This window comes from Halichoerus grypus, chromosome 6, assembly GCF_964656455.1.
Source record: "Halichoerus grypus chromosome 6, mHalGry1.hap1.1, whole genome shotgun sequence".
Lineage (NCBI taxonomy): Eukaryota > Metazoa > Chordata > Mammalia > Carnivora > Phocidae > Halichoerus > Halichoerus grypus.
Window position 1 is genome coordinate 179,033,721 of NC_135717.1, and position 24,577 is coordinate 179,058,297.

Here is a 24,577-nt window from a genome sequence, read left to right on the forward strand (position 1 = left end):
TGTGACTATGTGTGTACACATGCAGGTGTGCGCACAGGTGCCCCTGTACTGTGCTTGCTTACCTGTCTAGTCCTGGGTGCATGTTCTGTGTCCTGTGAACTGTGACTTTCTCAGCCCATGTGTGCACATCTGTTCCCTGAGCACACATGTTACGTGTGTGTTCCAAACAACCAGGTATGAATTGTGCACATCTGGGCTTTCTGGGCCGAGTGGGACCTGTGTATGTTGTGTATACCTGATCTGCCCATCTCTATGCTATGCATACGGGCTCTGGACACGTAGGTGCGGGTGGGTGTGCCCTGGACCCCCATATGTGCCCCAGTGTGTGTGCATGCTGTTGCATCCTGACTGTGCCCCTCCAGCTGCCCAGTTGTGACCCCCACTCCAACCCTCCCAACAGGAGAGCTGTGCTCGAGTCCTTCTTTTCCGTGGAGCTAACAAGGATGTCCGCAATTACAATAGCCAAACAGCCTTCCAGGTACAAGAGTGGTTTACAGGAGGGTGAGGCTGACCCCTGGGTGTCTGTCTCTGCGTGACTTGATCTCTCTGGACCTTGGTTCTTCCCCTGTAAGGCAATAAGGGAGCTCTCGCTCAAGGATTGGCCCAGGGTGAGATAGAGGAAGGGGGTAGGCCAGTACAGTGCCCAGCTCATGGAGGGGGGGTTCACTGTGGATGGTTCCCTTGTCTTCCTTCCAGGGAGAGAGGAGGGTCTTAGGGCTCTGGGGTCAGGGGAGAACCAGTGTGGGCTTGACCTGCCAGAGACAGGTAGGGTATGGAGGCCAAACCAGGGGTGAGAGGATTAGTTCTAGTCCCTGACTTAATTCAGGTCATGTTTCTGAGCACCTTCTCCAGCTGGGTTTGGTTCTTGGCACTGGGATGACCAGGCGCATGAGTCTCTGTATGTCCTGGAGTTTGCGGGTGAGGGAATTAAGACCGCGTTATGGGGACTTTTTGACCACAGAGGGAGCTGGGCTTTTGTTCTCAGTGGAAGTGAGGGCTTTCAGAGGTCTCCTCAAAGATGTGAGGAAAACAGGTAGGTCCTCTGTGGCTGTCCAGTCAGGGGACAGCTGCAGCAATGGAAGAGCCCGGTGGGTTTGGGTGAGTCTGGAAGGGTCTGTTGGATGACTAGATGAAGAGGCAAGGGAAGGGAAGTAGGAGGGTGACAGGTATGAGGCAGTGGTAGGCCATGGCTGAGACAGGAGTGATGATGTGTGTGGAGGGGCTGTTAAGAGAATCAGTAGGGTGACCTGTAGGCCTGGACTGTCCTGGTTTTAGCTCCAAAAGTCTCATGTCCCAGGAAACCTCTTAGTCCTGGGCAGAATAGGGTGGTGGGTTAGACAGGGGCCAAGGTCTGACCCTGGGACCCCCAACCAAGGAAGACCCCAAACAGGAGCCCAGGCAGGGTGCACAGGGGCCAAGGGGGGGCAGGCTAGGTGCCCCTGAGTCCCCATTCTCACCCCACCTCAGGAGCCCAGGCAGGGTGCACAGGGACCAAGGGGGGCAGGCTAGGTGCCCCTGAGTCCCCTCTCTCTCCCTCTCCCCCTCAGGAGCCCAGGCAGGGACCAAGGGAGGCTGGCTTGGCGCCCCTGAGTCCCCTCTCTCCCCTTCCCCGCCTCAGGTGGCCATCATTGCAGGGAACTTTGAGCTTGCAGAAGTCATCAAGACCCATAAAGACTCGGATGTTGGTGAGTTCTGCCCAACCCAGGTCCCTGTTGGATGTGGATTTGTGGGGGGTGGTCAGGGCCCCAACAGTACAGGGGTCAGTGGGGATGGTACAAGGGAGCCCCCCATACCCTGAGCCTCTTCCTTGCAGCTATATTTTAGTCAGAATTCCATTAATGGCCCCTGAAGGTAGGGGGAATCTGCCGAGGGAAGGGCCTGTGTGGAGTGGACAAAGGGTTTGAGTAAGGGTTGAGAGCATGGTTAGGTTAGGGCTGTGGGTTGGGGCCATTGTTGAGTTTAGGGATCGACTTAGGTTGAGAGTGGGGTTGAAGTTAGGGTCAAGGTTCATTTCCTGTTAGGTCATATGAAGGGTCAGCAGGGCACATGGGGCAGTGGATCTCAGCCGTTGACCCTCAGTGTGTCACTCTTACCTGGAGCAGGAACCGGTTTAAGTGGCCCATATCGTGCTTCAGTAGGACAAGGTCACATAAAGAAAACAAAACACAGTGGTCGGGATGCAAATGGAAAAGGGAAGAGCTATCTTCAGGGCACTGAGCTCTGAACCAGTGCACCAGGGGAGCCCAGGATATGCCTGACTCATGGTCCCAGAAGGAAAACCAGGAGATGCCACTTGGTCTTGCCACTAGGGCAGGCAGGAGGATGGGCACAGCCATCGCACTGGAGCCTCAAGGAGGTCCCCGCCCACTCCTGCTTCAGTGCTGGGTGCTGGGCTGCTCTGGGACCTGTTCTTGGAATCCCCCCTTCTCTCTCCCGTGTGCAGTGGGTGGGGCTATGGGAGAGGGTAGGTCTCCTCTCTTGGAAAGGTGACCCCTTCAGCTAGCTGGCCACATGGGGGCTCCCTTCTTAGCTCCCTCTGTCCTGAGTGGACCAGGTTTTTCTGCCCATGGTTCTCTCTGGAACACGGACTCCCAGGCTCCCCTTTCTGCCATGGTTGCAGTGTCCCCATTAAAAAAAACAAAAATGAGAAACAACTTAAGTGACACTGGGCAGCAAAGGGCTAGGGATGGTTTTGGTTCTATTGTGAGGTTACAGTCAGGGATAGGGTTGAATTTTGGACTGGGGTTAAGATTAAGGTCAAGTTCCGGTTTAAGGACTCTTCCCCTGTAGAGTGAGGGCTCAGTTATGGTCTGGTTGGGGCTGATAAGTGTTTTGGAGGTGGGTGTTAGCCTGGGAGAACGCTGGTTTGTAGACATGTGGGATCCTCTCATCTTGTGATTATTTGACCATGGGAAAGCTGCTTAGGACCTCTGTGCCTCAGTTTCTCTTACGTAAAATGTATTTTTTTAGTGGTTATTTGCATACCATTCCCTCCTCTGACCTCATGTGGGATTTGATTCTATGTGTCTGGACTCTGGCAGGTGAACTTGGTCCAACTGATTGGAGGGAGGGGGTGTCTGGTCCCGGCCAAGAGAGAGGAAGGCTCCAGCTGCCTCTCATTTTCCTGATAGTGGACAGAGATACTAGGGCTCCTAGGGTCACCATTATTACGACTCACTGTCTGGCTGACCCGGAGTATGCTCGCCAGGTTGGAGTTAGGCATGTCATTGCTGAGCTGAGGTACAGAGCAGGTGTGCATACCAGTTCGCCCCCGTGTGGGCACTGGCTTTGCTGGCTATGCACCCTAACCTGCTCAGGTGTCGTGCGTACACGCAGATGACATAGCCAGATGTCCCTGAGCTACAGGGAATATATTCATGAGTGTTTACTATAAGCCTTGTTATTTTAGTTTACTCTCTTAGCAACCCCTCACGGAGTGATTATTAGTAGTCCATTTTTATAAACGGGGTTTAGGGCAGAGGCTGTCTTTGGACCTGTCCTTGTCACCCCCTACTCCCTCTGCACACCTTCACTCCAGGGACACTCCCTCAATGACAGTCACAAGTTGCCCTGTCTCACCCCAGGTTGGGGACCTGGGATGGGCCTGCACACAGCAGAGCTGGAGGGAGGCTCTGCCCATCCATCTTCCTTCCTCTTCCTCAGGAAGGGAAGCCCTTGTGGAGGGTCTGGTAGGCTGGGACCTGTTACCCTTCCATGGACAGGACACCGGGAAACCTATTGGCAGCCCTCTCTAGATTGATAGGCCTGAAGCAGAGAGAGACCCTGGTCTGGGAGCAGCTACTTGTGTGTCTTCACCTCTGTCGCCTTGGGCCGACTTAGGGTCCACATTCTTCCCCGCCATCTCTCACGCACATGCTTTCATGTTCTCCCCGACTTGCTGTCCCATAGTGCCGGAGAGAAGTTCTTCTCACACCATACCTTGGGATCTTGTTAAATGTAGATTCTGACTCAGTGGCTCTGGGTGGATCCTGAGAGTTTGCATTTCCAGAGTTTCGGCTCTGAGGTGAGGCTGATGGTCCATGGCCCACACTTCTCTAAGAGGAATCTAGAATAGGGCTTGGCAAATGAGGCCTCACAGGCCAAATTCAGCCCACAGTCTGCTTTTTTTTTTTTTTTTTTTTTAAGTTGAGGCTTTAAAATTGAGGATTTATGTTTCATTTAGAGTTAAATCTACATAACATAAAATTAATTATTTTAAGTTGAATAATTCAGTGGTATTTAATACTTTCACAGTGTTATACAACCACATTTATTGAATTTCAAAGATTTTCATCATCCAAAAAAGGAAACCCTGCGTACATGAAGTAATTATTCCATATTCCCCTCCCCCTCAACCTCTCTTAACCCTTAACATGCTTTCTGTCTCTATAGATTTATCTGTTCTAGATATTCACATAGATAGAATCCTACAATATGTGACTCTTGGTGTTTGGCTTCTTTCACTCAGCTTGTTCTCAAGCTTCTCTGTATTGTAGGATGTATTACTGCTTCATTCTTTTTTATGGCTGAATAGTATTCCATTGTTTGTATATATAAAATTTTGTTTATCCACACATTCTTCAACAGGACACTTGGGTTGTTTCTACCTTTCGGCTATTATGAATATTGCTGCTATGAACATGTGTGAAATGTATTGGTTTGGATACCTGTTTTCCGTTATTTTGGGTATAAACTTAGGAGGGGAATTGCTGGGCCATATGATAATTCTATATTTAACTTTTTGAGAAACTGCCAAATTGTTTTTTACCATTTTACATTCCTACCAGTAATGTATGAGAATTTCAAAGTCTTCAAATCTTTGCTAACACTTGTAATCATTGGTTTGTTTTTATTATTATTATTATTATTATTTTTATTTTTATTGTGGCCATTCTAGTCAGTGTGACATAGTATCTCGTAGTTTTGATTTGCATTTCCCTAATGGCTAATGATGTTTATTGGCCATTTGTATATTTTCTTTGGAGAAATGTCAAGTCCTTTGTTTATTTTTTTAATTGCCCATAGAATGAGTTAGGAGGTGTTCTTTCCTCTTCTAGTTTTTGGAAGAATTTGAGAAGGATGGGTGTTAATTCTTCTTTAAGTGTTTGGTAGAATTCACCAGTGAAGCTGTCTGATGCTGGACTTGTGTTTGTTGGGAGATTTGTGATTTTTGATCCATCTCTTTGCTTGTTACAGGTCTGTTTAGATTTTCTATTTCTTCTTGAGTCAGTTTTGGTAATCTGTATTTTTCTAGAAATTTGTTCATCTCATCTAACTTATCTAATTTGTTGGCATACAGTTGTTCATAGTATTCCCTTAATCCTTTTTAATTCTATAAGATTGGTAGCAGTGCTACAATTTCACTTCTGATTTTAGTTATTTGTGTCCCTCTTCTCTTTTTTCTCTGAGTCAGTCTAGCTACAGGTTTGTCAGTTTTGTGGATATTTTCAAAGAAACAACTTTTGTTTTCATTGATTCTCTCTATATTCTGTTCTCTGTTTCATTTATCTTTGTCTATCCTTATTTCCTTCCTTCTGCTAGCTTTGGGTTTGGTTTGCTTCTCTTTTGTAGTTCCTTAAGAGGTGCATTTAGCTTATTGATTTGAGACTTTTATCCTTTTTTGATATAGATGTTTACAGCTATGAATCTCCTTATTGGCACTGCTTTTGCTGCATCCCATAAGTTTTGGCGTGTTTTTGTTTTTATTTTCTCAGAGTGTTTTCTAATTTCCTTGTGATTTGTTTTGACACACTGGTTGTTTAAGAGTGTGTTGTTTAATTGTCATGTATTTGTGAATTTTTCAGGTTTTTTTTTTTTTTTTTTGTTCTTGAATTCTAGCTTCATCCCATTGTGCTTGGAGAAGATATTTTGTGTGATTTCACTCATTTAAATTTATTGAGACTTGTTTTGTGGCCTAACATATAGTCTGTCCTGGAAAATGTTGCATGTGCACTTGAGAATAATATATATTCTTCTCTTGTTTTCTGTAGTGTTCTATACACATATCTGTTAGGTCTAATTGGTTCAAGTCTCCTATGTCCTTACTGATTGTCCCTCTAGATGTTCTATCCATTATTGAAAGTGGGGTGTTGAAGTCTTAAATATTATTATGGAACTGTCTATTTCTCCAAATGTGTTAACGTTTATTTCATATATTTTGATGCTCTGTTGTTTGGTGCATGTATGTTAATAATTGTTAATATATTTGATGAATTGACACCTTTTCAATATACAGTGTCCTCTGTCTCTTGTAACACTTTTTATCTCTAAGTCTGTTTTGTCTGATATAAATATAGCTACTTAGCTCTCCTGGTTACTATTTACATGAAATATCTTCCTTTATTCTTTTATTTTAAACCTACCTGTGTCTTTGGATCCAAAGTGATTCTTTTTGTAAATAGCATATAGTTGGATCATGTTTTTTAAATCACCATCTGCTTTTTAAATAAAGTTTTATTGGAACTCAGCCACACCCATTTGCTTATATATTGTCTGTGGCTGTTTTCGTGCTATAGTGGCCGTGCTGAGTCTTTAGGACAGAGGCTATATGGCTTGCAAAGTCTGAAATAGTTACTATCTGATTCTTTACAGAATTTTGCCAAACCCTGGTCTAGAACGTCTTTTATGGTTTCCCTCGTTTTAGTTAACCATAGATGGTCCAGTACAGCAGTAGCCTGGTGAGATTTGTCACATGTGGCCTGTTCTGCCTCGGCTGAACCCTGTGAAATGGGCAGTTTCAAGAGCAGATCTGAGCATGCCCAAGACCTCATTTGGCTGACAGGAGGAGCAGGCTTCTGCCTCTGAAGCTAGAGTTAGAGGCAGTTTGGGATTGACCCCCAGTGGTAGCTTCGGTGATAGGCTGGCCAACTGTCCTGGTTGCCCAGGACTGAGGCAGCTCCTGGGACATAGGATTTTAGTTTTAAAATCTGGAAGGCAAACCAGGGTAAGTTGGTCACCCTACCTGGCTGCCCAGAGTCTCATCTGTACCCCCCCCACTCCCACCCCAGTACCATTCAGGGAAACCCCCAGTTATGCAAAGCGGCGGCGGTTGGCTGGCCCCAGTGGCCTGGCCTCCCCTCGGCCCCTGCAGCGCTCAGCCAGTGACATCAACCTGAAGGGTGAGGTGCAACCGGCAGCTTCTCCTGGACCCTCGCTGCGAAGCCTCCCCCATCAGCTGCTGCTCCAGCGGCTGCAGGAGGAGAAAGACCGAGATCGGGATGGTGACCAAGAGAATGACATCGGTGGCCCCACAGCAGGCAGGGGCAGCCAGAGCAAGATCAGGTAGGAGGCGTCTGGGAGGCCCTGGCAGGGTCTGGGTGGGTGGGTTATTGGGACCCAAGCAGGAGGAGCCAGCATGGAGAGGCAGGGAGAGACCTAGTGGTGCCTGGCACCTCTACAGTGATGGGCTGAGGCTCGGGGTGGGGGACTCCCAGGCCCCCCATACAGGCCTCCCTGGATGGGAAAGGGAAGAAAGTGAGGCCTTGTTGGCTGGAGCAGGCTCCCCCATGCTGATCTTTTGGAGCTGGATTTGTCCTGAGGGGAACTTAGGGAGGATGTTGAAGGAGAGAGTTTGGCCAGCTCTGTGCTTTGTAAAGTTTCCTGCAGTGCTAGGAGGAGGGTAAAGGCTGAGATGAGGCAGGGCTGGGTGGTGTGTGGTAAGGGGTTAGGGAATGGAGCTTCATCTCCATGAGGGCTTGAAACCTATAGGTGACCCCTAGCCTGTCTCCAAGAGGGAGTCTTCGTCTTTCCCCCACCTCTCCAGCCCTGTAGAACCACAAGACTCTCTGGTTTTACTCTTTACCCCTTACCATTAGCGCTGGGACCCTGAGAACCAGGGACATGGGAGGGACTTGGCATCCCCAGAACTCAGAGGAAGAAGCCTGGGCTAAAGTCCCACCGGCCTCGGTGGGCTGGACAGTGGGGAGTAGGAGGGTGGGCACTGGCTCTGCAGATAAATGGTTGGGGTCCAGTGCAGACCTGGCATCTGCTGACTGTGGCCTTGGACAGGTCAGCTAACCACTCTGCGCCTGGGTTTCTCATCAGTAAGGTAGCAGTAATTCCATGCAGTTGTTTCCTTCGGGAAGCCTTCGGGAACCTGGGCAGGTGAGGGGTCCCTACCGGGATCCCCTGGCCCACAGCACAGTCCAGCCACTGCTGGTTAAGGCATCTCTCCTCCTGGCACTTCGAGGAGGAGCTGTCCTCCTGCAGCTTCCCCAGAGCCAGGCACATAGAAAGTGCTCAGGAGACATTGTTGAATGAGTTACATAAACAGCATTTTGTTTTCAAGATGACAGCTGGGCTGAGCAGCATATGTGTATTGTTTCACTTAACTTTGGCCATACGTGAGGCTGTGCTCTATTAACACTATTTTACAGATGAGGGTCCTGATGCTCTGATGGGGTAAGTGACTTGTCTAAAGTCACAGAGCTAGGAAGCAGCATAATTGGGCCCCACGTAGACCTGGTTCCCAAATTTTCTAAGCCTGAGTGTTCAGCAGAGGGCTTGGGGTGCAGCAGGAGCTTATAAAAGCAATTTCTTCCTTTGCCTTTGTCCCTGCTTGTGCAGCTGTAATCTGTGATGTCTCCTCTCTCTCCGTGTCTCTGCCCAGACTCCAACGCTGTCTGTCCTGCTCCAAATCACCTCAGTTCTCCCCTGAAGCTTTTGCATGTCCCATGGATTTCTTAAGGGTAGGACAGCCCAGTGTCTAAAAGAACAAACTTTGGGATGTTTCAGTTTTGCAGAAACAAAAACCTGTAGATGCCCTGTTTTCATTTATTTTTTGTATATTCATTTATCCTTTTGGCAAACATAGAACTAAGACCTGCTCTGTGTGGGACGGCAGGATTATTACTATTTTTCTACAAATATTTAGTCGGTGCCTAGATGCCAGATGTGGTGGGAGCTAATAGCAGGGAGTCCTAAAGGTCTCAGAAGGACACTGACAGCTGGGGCCCAGGACTAAGAAGCAGTTAGATGGGCAGTGATTCAGGTAGGGGGAGCTCCTGGTGAGTGGCCAGGAGGGGACTGAGGAAGTTCAGTGCACCATGGAGGGAGAACACCTCAGGGGAGGAGATCCCCTTTGGCATTTGAGCTGCAGGGGCGGCAGGGGGTGGTGGTGGGGAATGTGTGGAGGGAGGCCTAGTCCCCGCCCCCCCCCCCCGCACCCCCTGTTGGCAGAGCCTGGCATGGAGCCCCTAGCTCCCCGCAATGTGTGGCAGAGTCCCCCCAGCATCACAGAGCAGGGCAGAGAAAAATGGGGCTGTAGCTGAGAGACAATAACTTAATAATTGGACAGATGAGTAGGATTAGAATAGTTGAAGTGTTGGGGACAACATCATGAATAGCCCAGAGGAGGAAAAGGAAGATGCCCAACCATGTGACTGGAGTGTAGCTAGTTCTCACAACCCAGAGAGCCTGGCTATTGCCTGAGAATGTGGACCTGGGCTGCCTGGGTACTAGGGAGCCAGTGCAGGCTTTTGAGCAGCGCGAAGGTGGAGTGCTCAGGTTGGGAGAGCCATCCGGGGAAGGTGGTCAGCACGGAGTCGGTACGGGCATCAGGGACAGGTGTCGAGGAGAAGACACAGGTCTGGAGGAGGATTTGGGCGCCCAGCACCTGGCAGTGGCCAGGTGGAGGAGAAGGCCGAGGCCTGAGCAGGGAGGTGGGGGTGGACCGCTGGTGGAGCCCCTCCTGGCCGCGGAGCCGCCCCCCAACCCCTCCCCAGCTCCCACCTGGCTCTGCTGACCGCGTTCCCCGCCCTCCTCAGTCCGACCTCTCCTCTGCCCGCCGTGCGCTGCAGTGCCCCTCGCCCCGTGGCCTCGGGGCCGCGGTGAGGTGGCCACTGGAGGAGAGGGAGGAGGGCCGGCCGCCGCCGCCGCCCGCAGAGGGAGGAGCCCGGCCGCGGAGGAGGCGGGGCGCGAGGAGCGGCCGCGGCATGGAGCGAGCCCGGCGCGCCCGGCAGCGCAGCCCCGCGGCCCCGGAGCCCTGAGCGGGCGCGGCTCGTGCGCTGGCGGGAGCGGGCCGGGCGCGGCGGCGCGGCCCATGGAGCGGCCCCGGGCCGGGCCCCCGGCGGGCGGGCGGGCGGCGGCGGGCGGCGGGCGGCGGGCGCTGCGGCGGCGGCTGCGGTGAGGCCGGCGGCGGGGCCGGGCCGCGCGCCATGGAGGCCCCGGGCGCCGGCTTCGCGTGCCCGCTGCCCCCCGGCATCGCGTCCGTCACCTACGTGTTCGTCTACAGCCCGAGCGGGCCCGGCGGCCCCGGCGGCCCGGGCCCCGCGCCCGGCCCCGGTCCGGCGCCCCCTGCGCCCCCCGCGCCGCCGCCCCGGGGCCCGAAGCGGAAACTTTACAGCGCCGTCCCCGGCCGCAAGTTCATCGCCGTGAAGGCGCACAGCCCGCAGGGCGAGGGCGAGATCCCGCTGCACCGCGGCGAGGCCGTGAAGGGTGAGGGGGGCGCGGGGGGCGGGGTCGTGGGGCGCGCGGGGGGGCACCACTCCCGGGTGCACGATTGGGGTCCTCCGCGATCGTGGAAGGGCTGATGCCGTTTTTGGGGTCTCTGTCATTGGGGGTATCTCTGGAACTCTGAGCCGCTGTGGTCATTATGGGATGCATCTGCCACTGGGGATTCCTTGTGTCACCGTGAAGGGCTCTGTGTCAGGGAGGGGTGTCTGTCTTTACGGGGGTCCTGTCATGTGGGTCCCTCTCAATCCTCTGCTACTGTGGGTTCCCTGTTGTCACCGTAGAGGTGCCTCTCGTCATGGGGCTGTTTTTGTGTCATGATGGAGGTTGGTGTCATTGGGGTTCTGTATATTTGAAGGACCCTATCCCATCAGGGACCTTCCTCCAATTATGGGATTCCTGTGTCACTTCTGGGACTTATTCATTGGAAATCCTTGTGATATGTGGGGACCCTGTCCCATTGTGGGGGATATCTGTGACAATTATGTGGGTGTCTGTGTTTTATGAAGGTTTTTATCACTGACGCTTTCTGTGTTCTGGGGGTATCCTGTGCCATGACAAGCTCCTCTCATTATGGGGGCCTCTGTCGTCTTTGGGGTCCTATCCTCATGGGTGCCCTACGTCCATGGGAGCCTGAGAAGGAGACAGCTGTGAGGTCGGCCTTCCTTTGGTCCATCATGTGGCCTAACCTCTTGGCCACAGCACAATGACCCTGAGCTTTTGGCAGTGACCCCTGGGGTGGGCAACAAGAGGTGGGAGAAGAGGGGTCAACTGGGAGGGCAGGAACAGGCTTGTGGTCCCTGCCTCTGCCTGTTGTCCCCCCTCGAGTGTGTCCATCTGTGTGTCTTTCTGTCCTCCACATGCCTATCCTGTGCTGTGTCCATCTGTTCATTTCTGTCTGCTGTGTGGATCCCAAAATCCTCCCAGGGAAAAAGCCAGGAGGATGAAGGAAGGGAAGGGGAGAGAAGGAGAGAAAGGGTGAAGGAGGCGGGTGGTGGGCAGAACCTGAGCCTGAGGTGGTGGGTGGGGTGGGCCCCTGGGTGTCCTGCTGCACCCTGACAGCTGTCTGGCTTCTGTCCCTCCAGTGCTCAGCATTGGGGAGGGCGGTTTCTGGGAGGGGACCGTGAAAGGCCGCACGGGCTGGTTCCCGGCCGACTGCGTGGAGGAGGTGCAGATGAGACAGTATGACACACGGCATGGTGAGTGACCCCACAGCCCCTGAGCAGCTCCCGAGGGGCACTGCCCCTTCTTGCTCCCCTTTGGTCTTGCTTGGAGCTAAATCCATGGATGTTCACAGAGAAAAGACTAAACTCAAACACACGTTCAAAGTGGACACAAACTTGTGTACATGACAGACACAGCGTGCACGCACCCTGTACGTACTTGTGAGCACATGTGGGTGTTTGCAGCCTGCTCATAGGACACACAGTATGATTGTGTATCTCTCTGTGATCCCACACGTGACTCCCAGTGACCATAATCCACACCCTCCCCCCCCCCCACGTAGTCCTCACAGTAATCCTGGGTGTTTGGAGTGTGAGATTCCTGTGTGGCTGGCAGACAAGTAAAGAGGTCAGTATGAGAAAAGAGGCGTCTTTCCAAAGTGGACAGATTGTCCAAGTGGGCAGTGCAGGGAGGCCTGGACCAGCCAAGAGGAAATGAGGCCAGTTGGGCCCAGAGGGGCTGTCGTGGGGTGCCTTGGGGCCAGGATGGTCTGAGGGCAGCGGGTGGGTATGGCTGCATCCTTAGCCTGGAGGGAGGATATGAGGGCAAAGGCTTCAGTTTCTAAGGCTGGGGAGCAGCTTTAGTCAGACCTTGCTGACTGGCTGGGCCTCCAGAAAGGACCCCTCTGGGGGGGATCTGAGGCGGTCCTGCCAGGAGTAAGCGGGGCCTGCCCCTTTTGTGGCTCGCAGGCCAGGGCTGGCTGTGTGTCTGGGGTATAACCTTGCCATGAGTACTCGGGGGTCCTAGGAGCCCCCAGGCCCATGAGTGTTATTTCTGCCTTGGAGAACAGGTGTCACAAGGGAGCCCCCTCCTGAGTGGTGACCAGTGGTAGTTACCAGCGGTGTGTCTAGACTGAGAGTGCACATGGAGGGCTTGGGCCCAGGGTTGCTGTGCTCCATTACCCTGGGTTGAGGGTTTCCCAAGGGGAGCCAACCTCTATGTGGCCTGGACCTCTGCCCTATGTGGAGCATGGCCGAGGCCCAGGCAAGCAGGAGTGCGGCTGCTGACCTGCTCCTGAGCAGGTGCCTTTCCTCCTTTATTCAACCATTCCTTGTCTTGCCCTGATGGCTCTCCTGGTGGCTGGGAGCCGGGAAGGGACACTGACCCCTGTTTTCTGCCTCTGGAGGATAGGTGGGGCAGTGTGTCTAGGTGGGGAATGATTTTAGAGGTTTGGGTCCTGGTACCAACTTCATGGAGGAGGGTGGTGAAGAAGGGGCCTCTGGACTTGTTGAGTAGGGACTGGATCCTGTGCTCCCCCTTGGGGGGGCAATGAAGTCTCTGGTTTGAGAACTGTGTGGATCCAGAAGCTGAGTTGGAAGCTGGGATTTGAGAACAGCAAATCTTGATGTGCGTTGGGCCCTGTGTTAGGAGCGGGGTCACAGAGGCTGGTTCTCTGCCTAGAAAGGAGTGGGTGTGCCCAGCAGCGAGAGCACATATGTCAGTGGGGTCCTGTAACGGGCGGGGGCACAGGGGAGCCCCCCGGAGCTGGCCTGGAGGAGTCGGAGAGCAGCCTCGTAGGACAGCGGGGAGTCCGCTAGGTGGTCAGCTGGTGGGGATAGGGGCAGAGCCTGTGTGCTGGAACATGGCCTGCTGTTCTAGATTACACGTGCTGGCATCTAGCGTGCTCCGAGCTGCGTCAGGATGTCTGGCACAGTTCTCAGCACTTTCACGGAGGAGACTTCTCTGACTCGTCCCAGCAGGTCTGGGAGGTGCGGGCAGTTGCTAGCTCATCTCTAGGAAGGCAGAGCCCTGTGTGTGGTGTGGGCCGTGAGCTGCAGGGTCTGTGCTGTAGCCACCACTCTGCAGGGGCTCTGGGTGAGTGAAGCTCGTGTGTGCACTGAGGAGCGGCAGGGCTGGGGTGGGGAGCATGAGGCCGGTCAGGTGGCCGTGGGACCGGGGGAGGAGCTTCGTGGCTTGTGGCAGTGCTGCAGGAGACTGGGGTGTGCTGTCTTGATGGTGCAGGTCATTTAGGGTTGGGGCAAAGGCCCAGGCAGGACAGAGTGAGGAGGTGGAGAGGGCTGGGGTAGGCTGAAGCTCCGGAGATGGGAGAGTGCAAGGAGTAGCTTGGAGAAGGAGCTATAGGCCTCAGGGCAATTGCAGGGCTGCTAGACCAGGGTGGCTCTGGGGTTTGTCACCTGAAAGAGTCTCAGAAGGTACCCGTGTAGATGGAACCCTTCCATGGGTGGGCAGATGGAGAGAGGCCTGTGCGTGTGCCTGCTGGCAAGGGGTAGGAGTAATCTCTGTCCTCAGCTGAAGACCCAGCCACCAGCCGCCCTGGGTGTATAGTCTCTGATCTGGGACCCAGGGGCTGAGTTCTGCCAGAGGCCAGAGGGCAGCCCAGGAGTGGGAACCCGCTTCCAGCAGGCCCAGATCCAAAGAAAGATCTGCTTCTGGGACTGGAGTAGGGCAGAGAGGGACTAGAGGCCGAAAAGGGGACACTGTGCCAGCACGTATGGGCCAGGCTGATGCCCAGGGTCGTCAGAGAGCGTACCCCTCAGGCACCTGTCTGGGGCAGAAGGGGTAAAAGGGGCAGTTGCGGGCAGAGCGCTGAGAAGTGAGGGGAAGTCCTGTGCGGACAGAGGGGTCTGTGGGACACCTGGAAACTCCTCCCCTTCCCCCTTCCTCTTCCTCCTTCCCTCTTTCCCTGTCTTTCCAGTACTTGGGGGGTCATGCTGTGTGTTTTCACTTCAGCTGGATTCTATGTGTCTGATTAATAAAACTGGAAAATGAATTTGTGTTATGTAATATAATTTGACAAAATCTAAAAACTGGAGGCTAATGAACTGTGGAGTTTGAGGGGGTCCTTCTGCAGGCAGGCGCTATGAATATTTAGAAGTTGGGTCAGCATGGAGAAGGGTGGTGACAGGCAAGAAGGGGTCTGATGCCCTCCCCGCCACCCCCCCCCCCACGCAATGATGAGCCCTGGCCTGCTCTGGTCTTGGGAATGGCAGGATGGTGGGTGCAGGTGCACGACAGGCCATGTTTTGGAAGAGAAGAGAAGGGAGCAGATGAGCTACTGGGAGGGTTAGGGTGATAAATTACAGGTATCGGAACCTAGAGGACCCTCCAAGGAGAATCTCCCTGTTCTACAAGGAGAGGCTCAAAGGGGTCTGTTGACTTAGTGAGAATCGTATTAGTGGCAGGATCCTAAAAGCAGGACCAATACTTTTCCTGATGCCTGTGTCTTCTGATATTAATAGGGATTCTTTCCTTTTTCCATTCAGCCACTGCTCTATCTAGTCTTGTATCCATCTATCCCTTGACTTACTCACCTTTCCTGCTGTTCATCTACTCTTCTATCAACCCACCCAGCCAACCCCTCTTTCCATCTATCCACCCACCCAGCCATCTGTCCATCTATTGATCAATACATTCATCAATCTACCAGTCCAGCTATCCCCTCTCTGTCAACCCACCCAGGCCACCTATCCATTCCTTTATCCATCTACCACCCTTTGATCCATCCATACCCTCCCAGCCTGTTCTCTTTTCCTCCGTCCACTTCTGTATCTATTTACCTTTGATCTGATCTATTTTTCTACCTATATCTTGTTCTGTCTGTCCATCCGTGCACCCATCTACTCAGCCAGTTGTCCACCCGTCTGTCCTTCCAGTTAGCATTTAGAGGGTCTGTTATGTGCCAGGCACTGTAGTATGTGCTGGGATCACAGAAATACATGAGATGTGATCCTTACCTGGGAGGAGCTCACAGTCAATCACAGGTTCCCTCTCTGATCTCATTCGTCTCTCTCACTCCCTCTGCTCCAGCTGCATGGGCTGCTTGCTGTCCCTTGAACATCCCAAGCCAATCCTGCTATGTGGGCTTTGCCCTGTGTACCCCTGCTGCCAGGAAGCCCTTCACCCACAGAGTTCTCAGACTGCTCCCTAATGCTCTGTGCCTCTCCCTAACTGTCCCTTCCTGATGAGCCTTCACGTGACCACCCTAAGACTGCAAACTTTTTCTGTACCCCTATCCTGCTTACTTCTCTCCTAACGTTTGCCAGCATTTGACATGTTATGCATATACCTGTTTCCTGTCTTTCTGTTCTCTCTCTCTTCAACTAGATGGTAAACTCCACAGGGTAGAGGTTTTGTTCTGTTCTTCGCTGTATTCTCAGAGCCTAAGACAACAGTGCTTGGTACATAGTAGGCACTCTCTAAATACTTGCTGAATGAATGAATTAATCTTGAGAAATGCTAGAATGATAGGGAATGAGAGCGGAGCTGTGGATGAAGTGTGAAGTGTGGTAGAGCTGTCTTGGGGTCCTTCCAGGGTCCTGGAGAGATGGAAGCCAGGAGGGGCAGGAGTGGGGGTTGAGGTGCGGGAGAGTCTTACTTACAGGTAACTGGAGAAGAAAGCCTGGAGCGTGGGGTGGGGTTTGTGGCTGTGGGTGCGGACTGGAAGCTGCAGGCTTGCAGGGAATCAGCAAGGCCATGGGTGGGGCATCAGGTGGACAGCTGGCCAGCCCTGCAACAGCCGTGAGAGACTTTGGGATCAAGATTACAAATGGGGACAAGGCTCTGTGGGATGCCGTGACATCAGGGAAGGGGACCCAGCCCCACACCTGGACCTCCTGCCCACTCAGAGGCAGGCTCTGGAGGAAGGGAACCTGGGAAGTTGAGTGTCCGTGGGCTCTTGTGAGAGTTTCAGTGAGGACCCGGTGACACTTCATGACCGTGCGTATAGCCCACGGCACGACACACCCGTCTGAATCAGCACTCACACAGGACACCAAGTCACACACGTGTGCTTGCACATGTACACACCTTCTTTGCCCTTAGCTCTGGGGCTTGCTGACCCCTTCTGGAGACGGCCCTGGACTTGCCCCGTCTGCGGTGTGCAGCCACTCAGGAGAGAGATGAGCGGAAGCTCCTCCCCATTATGGGCCCTGGCCCCCAGAGGCCAGGATTTCCAACATGGTCCCCTCAGCCTTCTTACTTTAGAATCTTTGGGCCCCCCACTTCCGTGTGTGTGTGTGTGTGTGTGGGCAGAGGCTGGTGCCCAGCATGGTTGAGGGGCAGTTCAGGTCAGTTGGAGGATGTGGCCCTCCATCAGCTCCTGAAACTCCCCTCAGAAACCCGGGAGGACCGGACGAAGCGCCTTTTCCGCCACTACACAGTGGGCTCCTATGACAGTCTCACTTCACACAGGTACAGGGGGGGGGGGGCAGGTGGGCAAGGGTAGGCGTGCATGCGGATGGGACGTCAGGTATGGAGGGAGGACAAAAGCTGGTCGAGGAGGCCTGGGGATGAAGAGGGCAGAGGAGGGGAGGTGATACCCAGCCCACCTCTGTCTTCTGCCTTCCTGCGTCAGTCCAAGGGCAACTTCCCGGGGTGGGCTGTGCCTGTGGGGTCCTGTTTGGGGCACACATAGGGTCAGCCTGGCCAGCTGTGCTCTCTGGCGGGGCTCTCCTCACCCTTCCCTGCTTTCCTCCACCAGTGATTATGTCATTGACGACAAGGTGGCTGTCCTGCAGAAACGGGACCATGAGGGCTTTGGTTTTGTGCTCCGGGGAGCCAAAGGTAATGAAGGGTAGGCGGCACCATGAGTGTGTGTGGGGCTGGGGTGTCAGGCTGGCAGGGGCTGCACCCTGCTCAGGTGTTTCTTGTCTCTGCTCCTCCTCGCTGCTCTCCTTCCTGCCTCACCCCTGCCCTGCAGCTTCGCCGCTATCCCTCACCCCTGCCCCGTCCTTTGCCCCTGCCTCCCCCTTGCCCTCCAGCTTCACCCTTTTATCCTGCCTTGCCCCTGCCCCGTCCTTTGCCCCTTCCTCCCCCACTCCCTCTCTCCCTGCTAGTTTGGCCCCTCTTCCCCTGCCTTGCCCCTGACACTCTCTTTTTCTGGCCCCACCCTGCCTTGCCCCTCTGCTCTGACTGTATTCTTGGCTTGGAATGTCTCAGTACAAGGCAGTAGTCTCTTCGCCCTGATGATTTCCAAGATCTCTGCTGGAGTGTGTCTGATGGAATGGGAGTTCTCTCTGGTGGGGCTGAGGGGGGATTTCTACCCTGGGCAGCCCCAGGAGCTCCGGCCTCAATGGTCCTTGGTTCAGCGTGTTGAACCACTTGTGGGAGGTTGCTGTGTGGCAGCTTCTTCCACCTGGACCGTGCTGGTGACGCACCTTCCTAACTGCCCCCCCCCCCGCAGCAGAGACCCCCATCGAGGAGTTTACACCCACACCAGCCTTCCCTGCGCTCCAGTACCTTGAGTCGGTGGATGTGGAGGGCGTGGCCTGGAGGGCCGGGCTGCGCACGGGAGACTTCCTCATCGAGGTGAGGCGCGTCCTTACCTGTGCAGCAGGTGGGGTGCTGGCCTCTAAGTCCGAAGGAGGACGCCCTTGGAACGTCCCCACCACCCACCTGTCTGTCCCAGGTGAACGGGGTGAACGTGGTGAAGGTCGGGCACAAGCAGGTGGTGGCTCTGATCCGCCAGGGCGGGAACCGCCTCGTCATGAAGGTTGTGTCTGTGACAAGGAAGCCGGAAGAAGATGGGGCTCGGCGCAGAGGTGAGGGGCCAGGCTTCAGACCTCTGTGCTCAGACATTCCCCTCTGACTCCTGACCTTAGACCTTTGACCCCAGGCCCCCGTTCCTCTCCCCACCCCCTGACCCCAGACTGTTGACGTCAGATGCCTAACCGTAGGTGAAGTGTCCACATTCATGGCCTGGGTGCCTTCCCAGTCCCTGATGCTAGGCTGCCCACCCTGGCCCCCAGCCTCTGACCCCTGACCCCAGGTTGCCCCTCCTCAGATCCCCACCCCCTCCTTCCCGGCGTCCCCCCCAGCCCCTGGCGTGGAAGAGCCCTCCTTCCCGACACTGCCGGCAGCTGCCTGGAGGCCGGGGTTGCCATAGCAACTGTGAGGTTGACGCTGCCGCGGCTTATTGTCGGAGGGAAGGGGGAGGCGGCACCTGAGGGAAGAGGAAAAGCGTCTTCTCCCCGCGACGTCGCCGCACAGCCCGGGCCCGGGAGGCTCTGCCAGCTTGGGCCAGCCCAGCCCAGGTCCTGGCTCTGCTGACCACACCCCGGTCCCCCGAGGGGCAGTGGCTCCCAGGGCCTGGGGGGAGCCCTGGAGGAGCAGGAGCCCAGCCTGCCGGGAGACCCCTCCCAGCCCCCACCTCATGGCTCTGGGGCCCCCCTGCTCAGCCCTCGGACGACAGGGTGGGCACTCAGGCAGGAGCTGGCCAGCACCGTGACCCCCACTGGGGCCCTTGACCACCTCCCTCCTGAGGCCCCAACTACCCTGGCCCCGCGGGGCCCTCAGCACCCCCCTGCGCTCCCAGCGCCATGAAGAAGTTTGCATCCAGCCGCAGCCTGAACAAGATCCTGGCGCAGTGCGACGCATCCTCCCGGGAGTACGAGGAGATCCAGGCGGTAGAGCGCAAGTGGCACCTGCACCTGGCCACGCCGCGCTGCCTGCTGCTGGACAGGAGGTCCAAGGCCTCCCTCTTCTTTGCAGCCCCGCCACCCCCCAAGAGGGCCCCCAGCACCACGCTGACCCTGCGCTCCAAGTCCATGACGGCCGAACTTGAGGAACTTGGTGAGCAGCAGGGGTGGACAGTGGGCAGACAGCCCAGGTGGGAAGCCAGGTGGTGTGAGCTGGGGCCAAAGCCAGGCAGAGACGTTGGGGGGGCGGGGGAGAAGGACAGACAGACAAACATATGAAGGTGTGGTAGGAAGGTCAAAGGTAAATGGGTGGGTGCTGAACTGGTGTGGAGGGGGATGACACATGGATGGCTTGAGGGCTAGAGATGGACAGTGAGCCCACCAGGACTGATGGTCAGGGAGCAGGACCTGGCCGTCCAGTGTGTTTGCGTGCACGTGCACCTGCTACTCTGGCTCTGCACACCTCAGTTGGACTTTACTCCTTCATTTCATCCAAGTGAGGACAGAGCAGGAGTCGGGGGACCTGGGCTCTGCCCTGGCTTTGCTGGCGCTAGCTGTGTGATCTTTATGCTTGTTTTTGCCTCCTTAGCACCTGTTCACTCATCAGTTAAGCAGGGGTTACAGTGAGCTGCTGACCTGACAGGGCTGTGTGAACATCGCTAGCATGATGATGGGATAGGCCCTCGTGAGCTACAAGAGGCAAATAAGAGTGTGTCAGGGCTTTGATGGGGCATGATGTGGGCATGATCCCAGGGTGACCCCCAATAGCCTCATTGTGGGCATGTCTTGATATATGTGACCATTAATAGCCTCATCATAGGCATGTCCAGATATACATGACCGTGTCCTGACATATGTGGCAGTTGACATTGGGCATGTCCCGATAGACATGCCTGCTAACATGCTCTATCTTCCTGTAATTCAAACCCAGTTCTAGTCCCAGACTTTACAATGGCTCTAGCCATGGAAGGAATGCTGACTCTGGTCCTAGGCTGAGTTCTGACCTAGTCCTGGCCACAGGAGAGGCCCTGGTCCTGGTTCTAGACTGAGCCTCAGCCCTGGCTTCAGGCTTTGTTCTTCCCCAGCCATAGAAAGAACACTTAGCTGTCCCCCAAAATTATTGCTGACCTTACTAATAGAGTGATCCTTGACCTCGTCCTGGCCACAGGTTGAGCCACCCCCCTTCCAAGCAGGTACTCTTGACTGCAGTGTAGGAGGAGGAGGACAGCCACCAAGATAGACCAGATTGACATAGTCATACTTCTCTTGTCCATAAATATTCTGAATAAAGTAAAAGTCAAAAATAGATAGCCAACTCAAAACAAAGGAAGAGGAATTTCCCAGGTCTCAAGAATAAAGAGAGGAATCAGTTAAGAAAGTGAGAGGAAGCTGATGATGCTTCCATAGTCCAAGGGGGCTTGGGACAGTATATAGACCCTAAGGGCAGGGTTTGGGGCTCTGATGCTTCCACAAAGCCAAGAGTTGTGGCTGTGGACCCATGAGAAGTGGGAAAACTAGAACCAAGCCCAAGGACTGGCATTAGCATCAAAAAACCCCCTGGAAATCATAGAAGAATAAGAAAGGCACAAAATGAGGTGTTTAAATACAACGTTTAAGGAAGTAACAGAACTCATAAAGGACAGCCCTTTATGACAGCCGATAAAGGACGGTACCCCCCCCCAAAATAAAGAATAAGGAGATTTTAAAAGGATTCCTAAAGAACTGTTACTGAAACAAAAAGTATAGTCACTGAGATTAAAAAATCCATGATTGAGATAAACAGTACACTAGACTCAGTTGAAGAAAGAAATAGTGAATTAGAAGATAATTCTGAGGAAATTACCCAAAATGTAGCACAGAAAGATAGGGAGACACAAACTGTCAAAGAGCAGATAAGAGATGATGAAGGACAAGTGAGAAAATCCCAGTCTAATGAGAGTTCCAGAGGGAAAGAATGAACTGATTGGGGAAGAGGCAATATATGAAGAGTAAATGGCTAAGAATTTTCTGAAATTGAACAAGGACATGAAATTCCATTTTGAAGAAGTATGAGTTCCAAGCAAGGAAATAAAAACAAATCTACATCTAGACCTGTCATACTAAAACTTCATGACACCATAGACAAAAAGAAAAATCTTAACTACCAAAGAAGCTGGATGATTTAGAAAGGAACAATGGACAGCAGACTTCTCATCAGCAGTAGTAGATGCTAGAAGACAATGGAAACATAACTTAAAAGTCTTGAATCAAAATGCTTTTCTACCTAGAATTCTATACCTGGCTAACCCTGCTCATTGAAGAGTGAGGCAGAGAAATCAGCAGACTTCTGGCCCCAGGGTCACAAGGGTCCAAGACTAACCATGGGCAGCTGATCCGCCATACTGACTGAGGATCCAGACTGGTCAATAAACCAGTACCAGTAGGCAGCTGGGTCTGGCTAGACACCAGACCAAGGCTCTGGTGGGTGGGTCCCAGGAGTTCCTTCCAGAGGCTGTCACATAGCCATGTTCAGCTACATGTTCAGAAGGGACCCTCCTAGTTCTGCGCAAAGAGGTGCGTGGGCATCCAGGGACCAGGGGACAGAGACCTGTGGAAACAGAATTGCCTTCTGCTTCCTGGGATGCTTCTATCTGAAGAAACCAGTGAGTAGAAGAGCCTCCTTCCTCGCTGTACTGGTCTGGGGTGCTCCTGCTGCTGTGTGACCGGGTTGTTCTGCACACCCTTGTCTTCTTGAGGGGCTCACTCTTGCTGCCTCAGGTCAGCATTGTTTCCACCAGTTTTTACCTGAACAGAGGCTGGGGGAGGACAGAGGGACAGCTTAGCACAGAGCCTCCATCCATACTGCTGAGTGAGGAGGGGTCATAGCTTTTGTTGAAGCTGGACCTAGACTCTTTATGTAGCTCCATTCAGACCGGGAGAAGCCACTGCCGCCTCCAGAGGATTGCTGTCCTGGGAAGCCAGACCACTGGCTGACTATCTCTAGGGTTGAGGGAGCCGGGCCAGCATCAGGGTTTCCCCAGGTACCTAAGGGATCATCCCACGATCCAGCATTTGTGCTTTTATAAGACAGAAATTAGACCTGTGGGTTTATTGACAGCAGAACATGCCAGTTTTCTGTCACATTGTTGAGAAGGGCTAGAGCCTGTTAGGATGCTGTAGTCTATTGAGAAGATGATCTGAACATATGGAAAGAAAGGCAAGTGTGAGACCACAGAAAAAGCAGGTGGCAAGGGTTGGGGCTCATGCCCAGATGGTTGCTTGCTACTCAGGGAGAAGCCAGGTCCTGCAGGAGAGAGACGAGGTAAAGAGTGTCCTGGTGGGGGATGGTGTGAACAGAGGTGATGCCCAGAAAATGAAGGCCTGAGGTGGCTGACAGAAATGGGATTGAGAGGAACAGGTTGGGATAGGAGCCCTTGTCCTGAGTCAGGTGGCGGGAGGAGGAGGAAGGGTGGGACACTCCCAGTGCCCTTCAGCATGGGGGGCTCTTTGTGGTCACCATGTGTTCATCTGCTTGAACCAATAATGTGCTGGGGCTTCAGAGATCAGTGGAGACTCAGGCCAGGGAGGGGCCTTGGTGGGTCTGAGCCCCTCCTGTTCATCTGTTTTCCCATGAAAAGTCTGGAACTTTTGGGTCCCTTTTCTTTTGTGATGAGAATGTCGGGGCAGGTGCCATGCCAGTGTGTGGTCCCTGATTGGCCATGGTCTGGCAAACACACTGACCTGCCCTTCGTTGGAAACACAGTGCACAGAATACTCAAGGGTGACCACTGAAGTTATTAGTAGCCTCTGAACTTGTTTTTTTTTGGGGGGGGGTTGTCTTTTTTTTGAACAAAGAGTTGATTGAACCAAGTATGATTTAGTTGTGTGTGGACATCTCCAGATGTGTGTGCATGTCTGTGTGCATGAGCACATTTATGCACGTGTGTATGTTTGTGTGTGTGTGTGTGTGTGCACGTGCTTGGATATGCATGCACATGAACACTTGTGTCTGCTTGTGGTTGTTTCCACCTTGAGTTTCAAGCCATGTACCAACTTGGCATTTGGGCACATTTGCCACTCAGGGTCTGATAGGGAGGTGTAGGCCAGGGGTTGTAGGGGATCTGGGAGGTCCTGATTGTTGGGAGGGGTGGGAAGTGGGAAAGATGGGGAAACGGGAGTGGGAAGCGGGCCCAGATGCCGAGGGATGAAGCCTGCCTCTTACCCCCTTTGCTCTGTTTCTTGATTGCAAGCCTCCATTCGGAGAAGGAAAGGGGGTGAGTCATCTGCTGGGTCCCCAGGCCCCCAGCTTTATCTGATCCCTGACTAGGGAAATGCTGATGTGTGAGGAGGTTCCATTTTCAGTCAGGGTGGTCTAGAAGCCTGGGCTGTACCTTCCTGTTGGCCTTCTCCCTGGGAATCTGGTGTGGGCATGGTAGAGGGAGCTGGGGAAGGACGGATGGGGAGTTCCCAGGGGTGTGGCTATGTGGGGGTGTGATAGTGAGGCACAGCCATGGGCTTTGGGGACTCAGGTGAGTAGGGGTGGGGTGGGGTGTGAGGGCCACTGAGGCAGCATGATGAGGCAGAGCTGGGAGGGCCTCCCAGTGGAGGCCATAGCATGTGCCATGTCCTGGAGCTAGGTAGGGGAAGGGTTCAGAGGGTTCAGCTGTGGGTCTCCTCAGGGAGCATGGTGACTGGGCCAGTGGGCGCAGGAGCACTGGTTTCTCAGCTCCAGCCCATGGTGCTCCTTTCTGCCTGTTTTCTGGGGGCTCCTTGTGCCCGGTGTGTGGGTCCCATTTCTGTGCTGACCTGTTGTAGGGTCAAGCCCAGTGCTGATGACCATCCCTTTGGAGCAGGGGTCTGGGCCCCACAGCACTGGGGAGGGAGCTTGGAGCTCCTCTGCCCAACATAGCCCAGGCTGTTGACTTCACCACCCCCTGCTCCTTTCTTCAGGCCTCCTCTGTATCCTGTGAGGCTCCTTCCTGTGTGTTCTGTGTGTCCAGCCTTGCTGTAAGCAATGCAGCCTCCATGTGGGGACAGAGTCTGAGGTCCAGCATCTGGTGAGATCTCAGGGCCTGGCCTCCGCCAGCTTCCTCCATCTCTGAGTGGACAGGGGACTCTTTTTTGGCTAAATAGGAGTCAGAGCCAGATGGAAGCCTGAGGTGGCTTTGTGGCCCCAGGCGGGTGTGTTCACTCTTTTGTCTGTGTGCCTGGGGCCCACCCATCCCTCACTGTGGGATCCACAGGGCCTTCCCTATGCCGGGGACATGCTGGCCCCATCTGTCTGGGCCTAGGCTCTCCAGCTGGCCTGCAGTCTTACCCTCAGAGTTTTCCCATTGCTCCTTGCCCCAGTCCCAGGTGAGGTGCTTTCCCCAGTGTCTTTTCAGGGATTAAAACTAGGTGTCCTCTAGGGACACTTTTCTTCACCCTATGAGGCAGACACACAAGCTATTTCTGGAATATTTTGGTTCTGTCACTTAGCTCATTAGCAGGGCTCCCAGGGTGCTATGTAGTGACCTGCGCACTTCTTCCAGTTGTAGGGGAAGTGACGG

At 53.8% G+C, this 24,577-nt stretch overlaps 1 protein-coding gene across 5 annotated transcripts in view; it reads left to right on the top strand.

Moving 5' to 3' along the window:
* SHANK3 (SH3 and multiple ankyrin repeat domains 3) overlaps positions 1-24,577 on the top strand; it is a 52,234-nt gene that overhangs the window by 6,819 nt on the left and 20,838 nt on the right. For 4 of the 5 annotated variants that reach the window (XM_078076822.1, XM_078076824.1, XM_078076826.1 and 1 more), the window contains 11 exons: positions 401-478; positions 1,619-1,685; positions 7,008-7,281; positions 10,232-10,434; positions 11,535-11,648; positions 16,749-16,824; positions 17,114-17,196; positions 17,816-17,940; positions 18,041-18,173; positions 19,123-19,203; positions 23,279-23,302. In XM_078076822.1, the coding sequence (XP_077932948.1) occupies positions 401-478; positions 1,619-1,685; positions 7,008-7,281; positions 10,232-10,434; positions 11,535-11,648; positions 16,749-16,824; positions 17,114-17,196; positions 17,816-17,940; positions 18,041-18,173; positions 19,123-19,203; positions 23,279-23,302 (1,258 nt within the window). The remainder of the gene's footprint in view (positions 1-400; positions 479-1,618; positions 1,686-7,007; positions 7,282-10,231; positions 10,435-11,534; positions 11,649-16,748; positions 16,825-17,113; positions 17,197-17,815; positions 17,941-18,040; positions 18,174-19,122; positions 19,204-23,278; positions 23,303-24,577) is intronic. The other variant, XM_078076823.1, reaches the window with a different exon arrangement.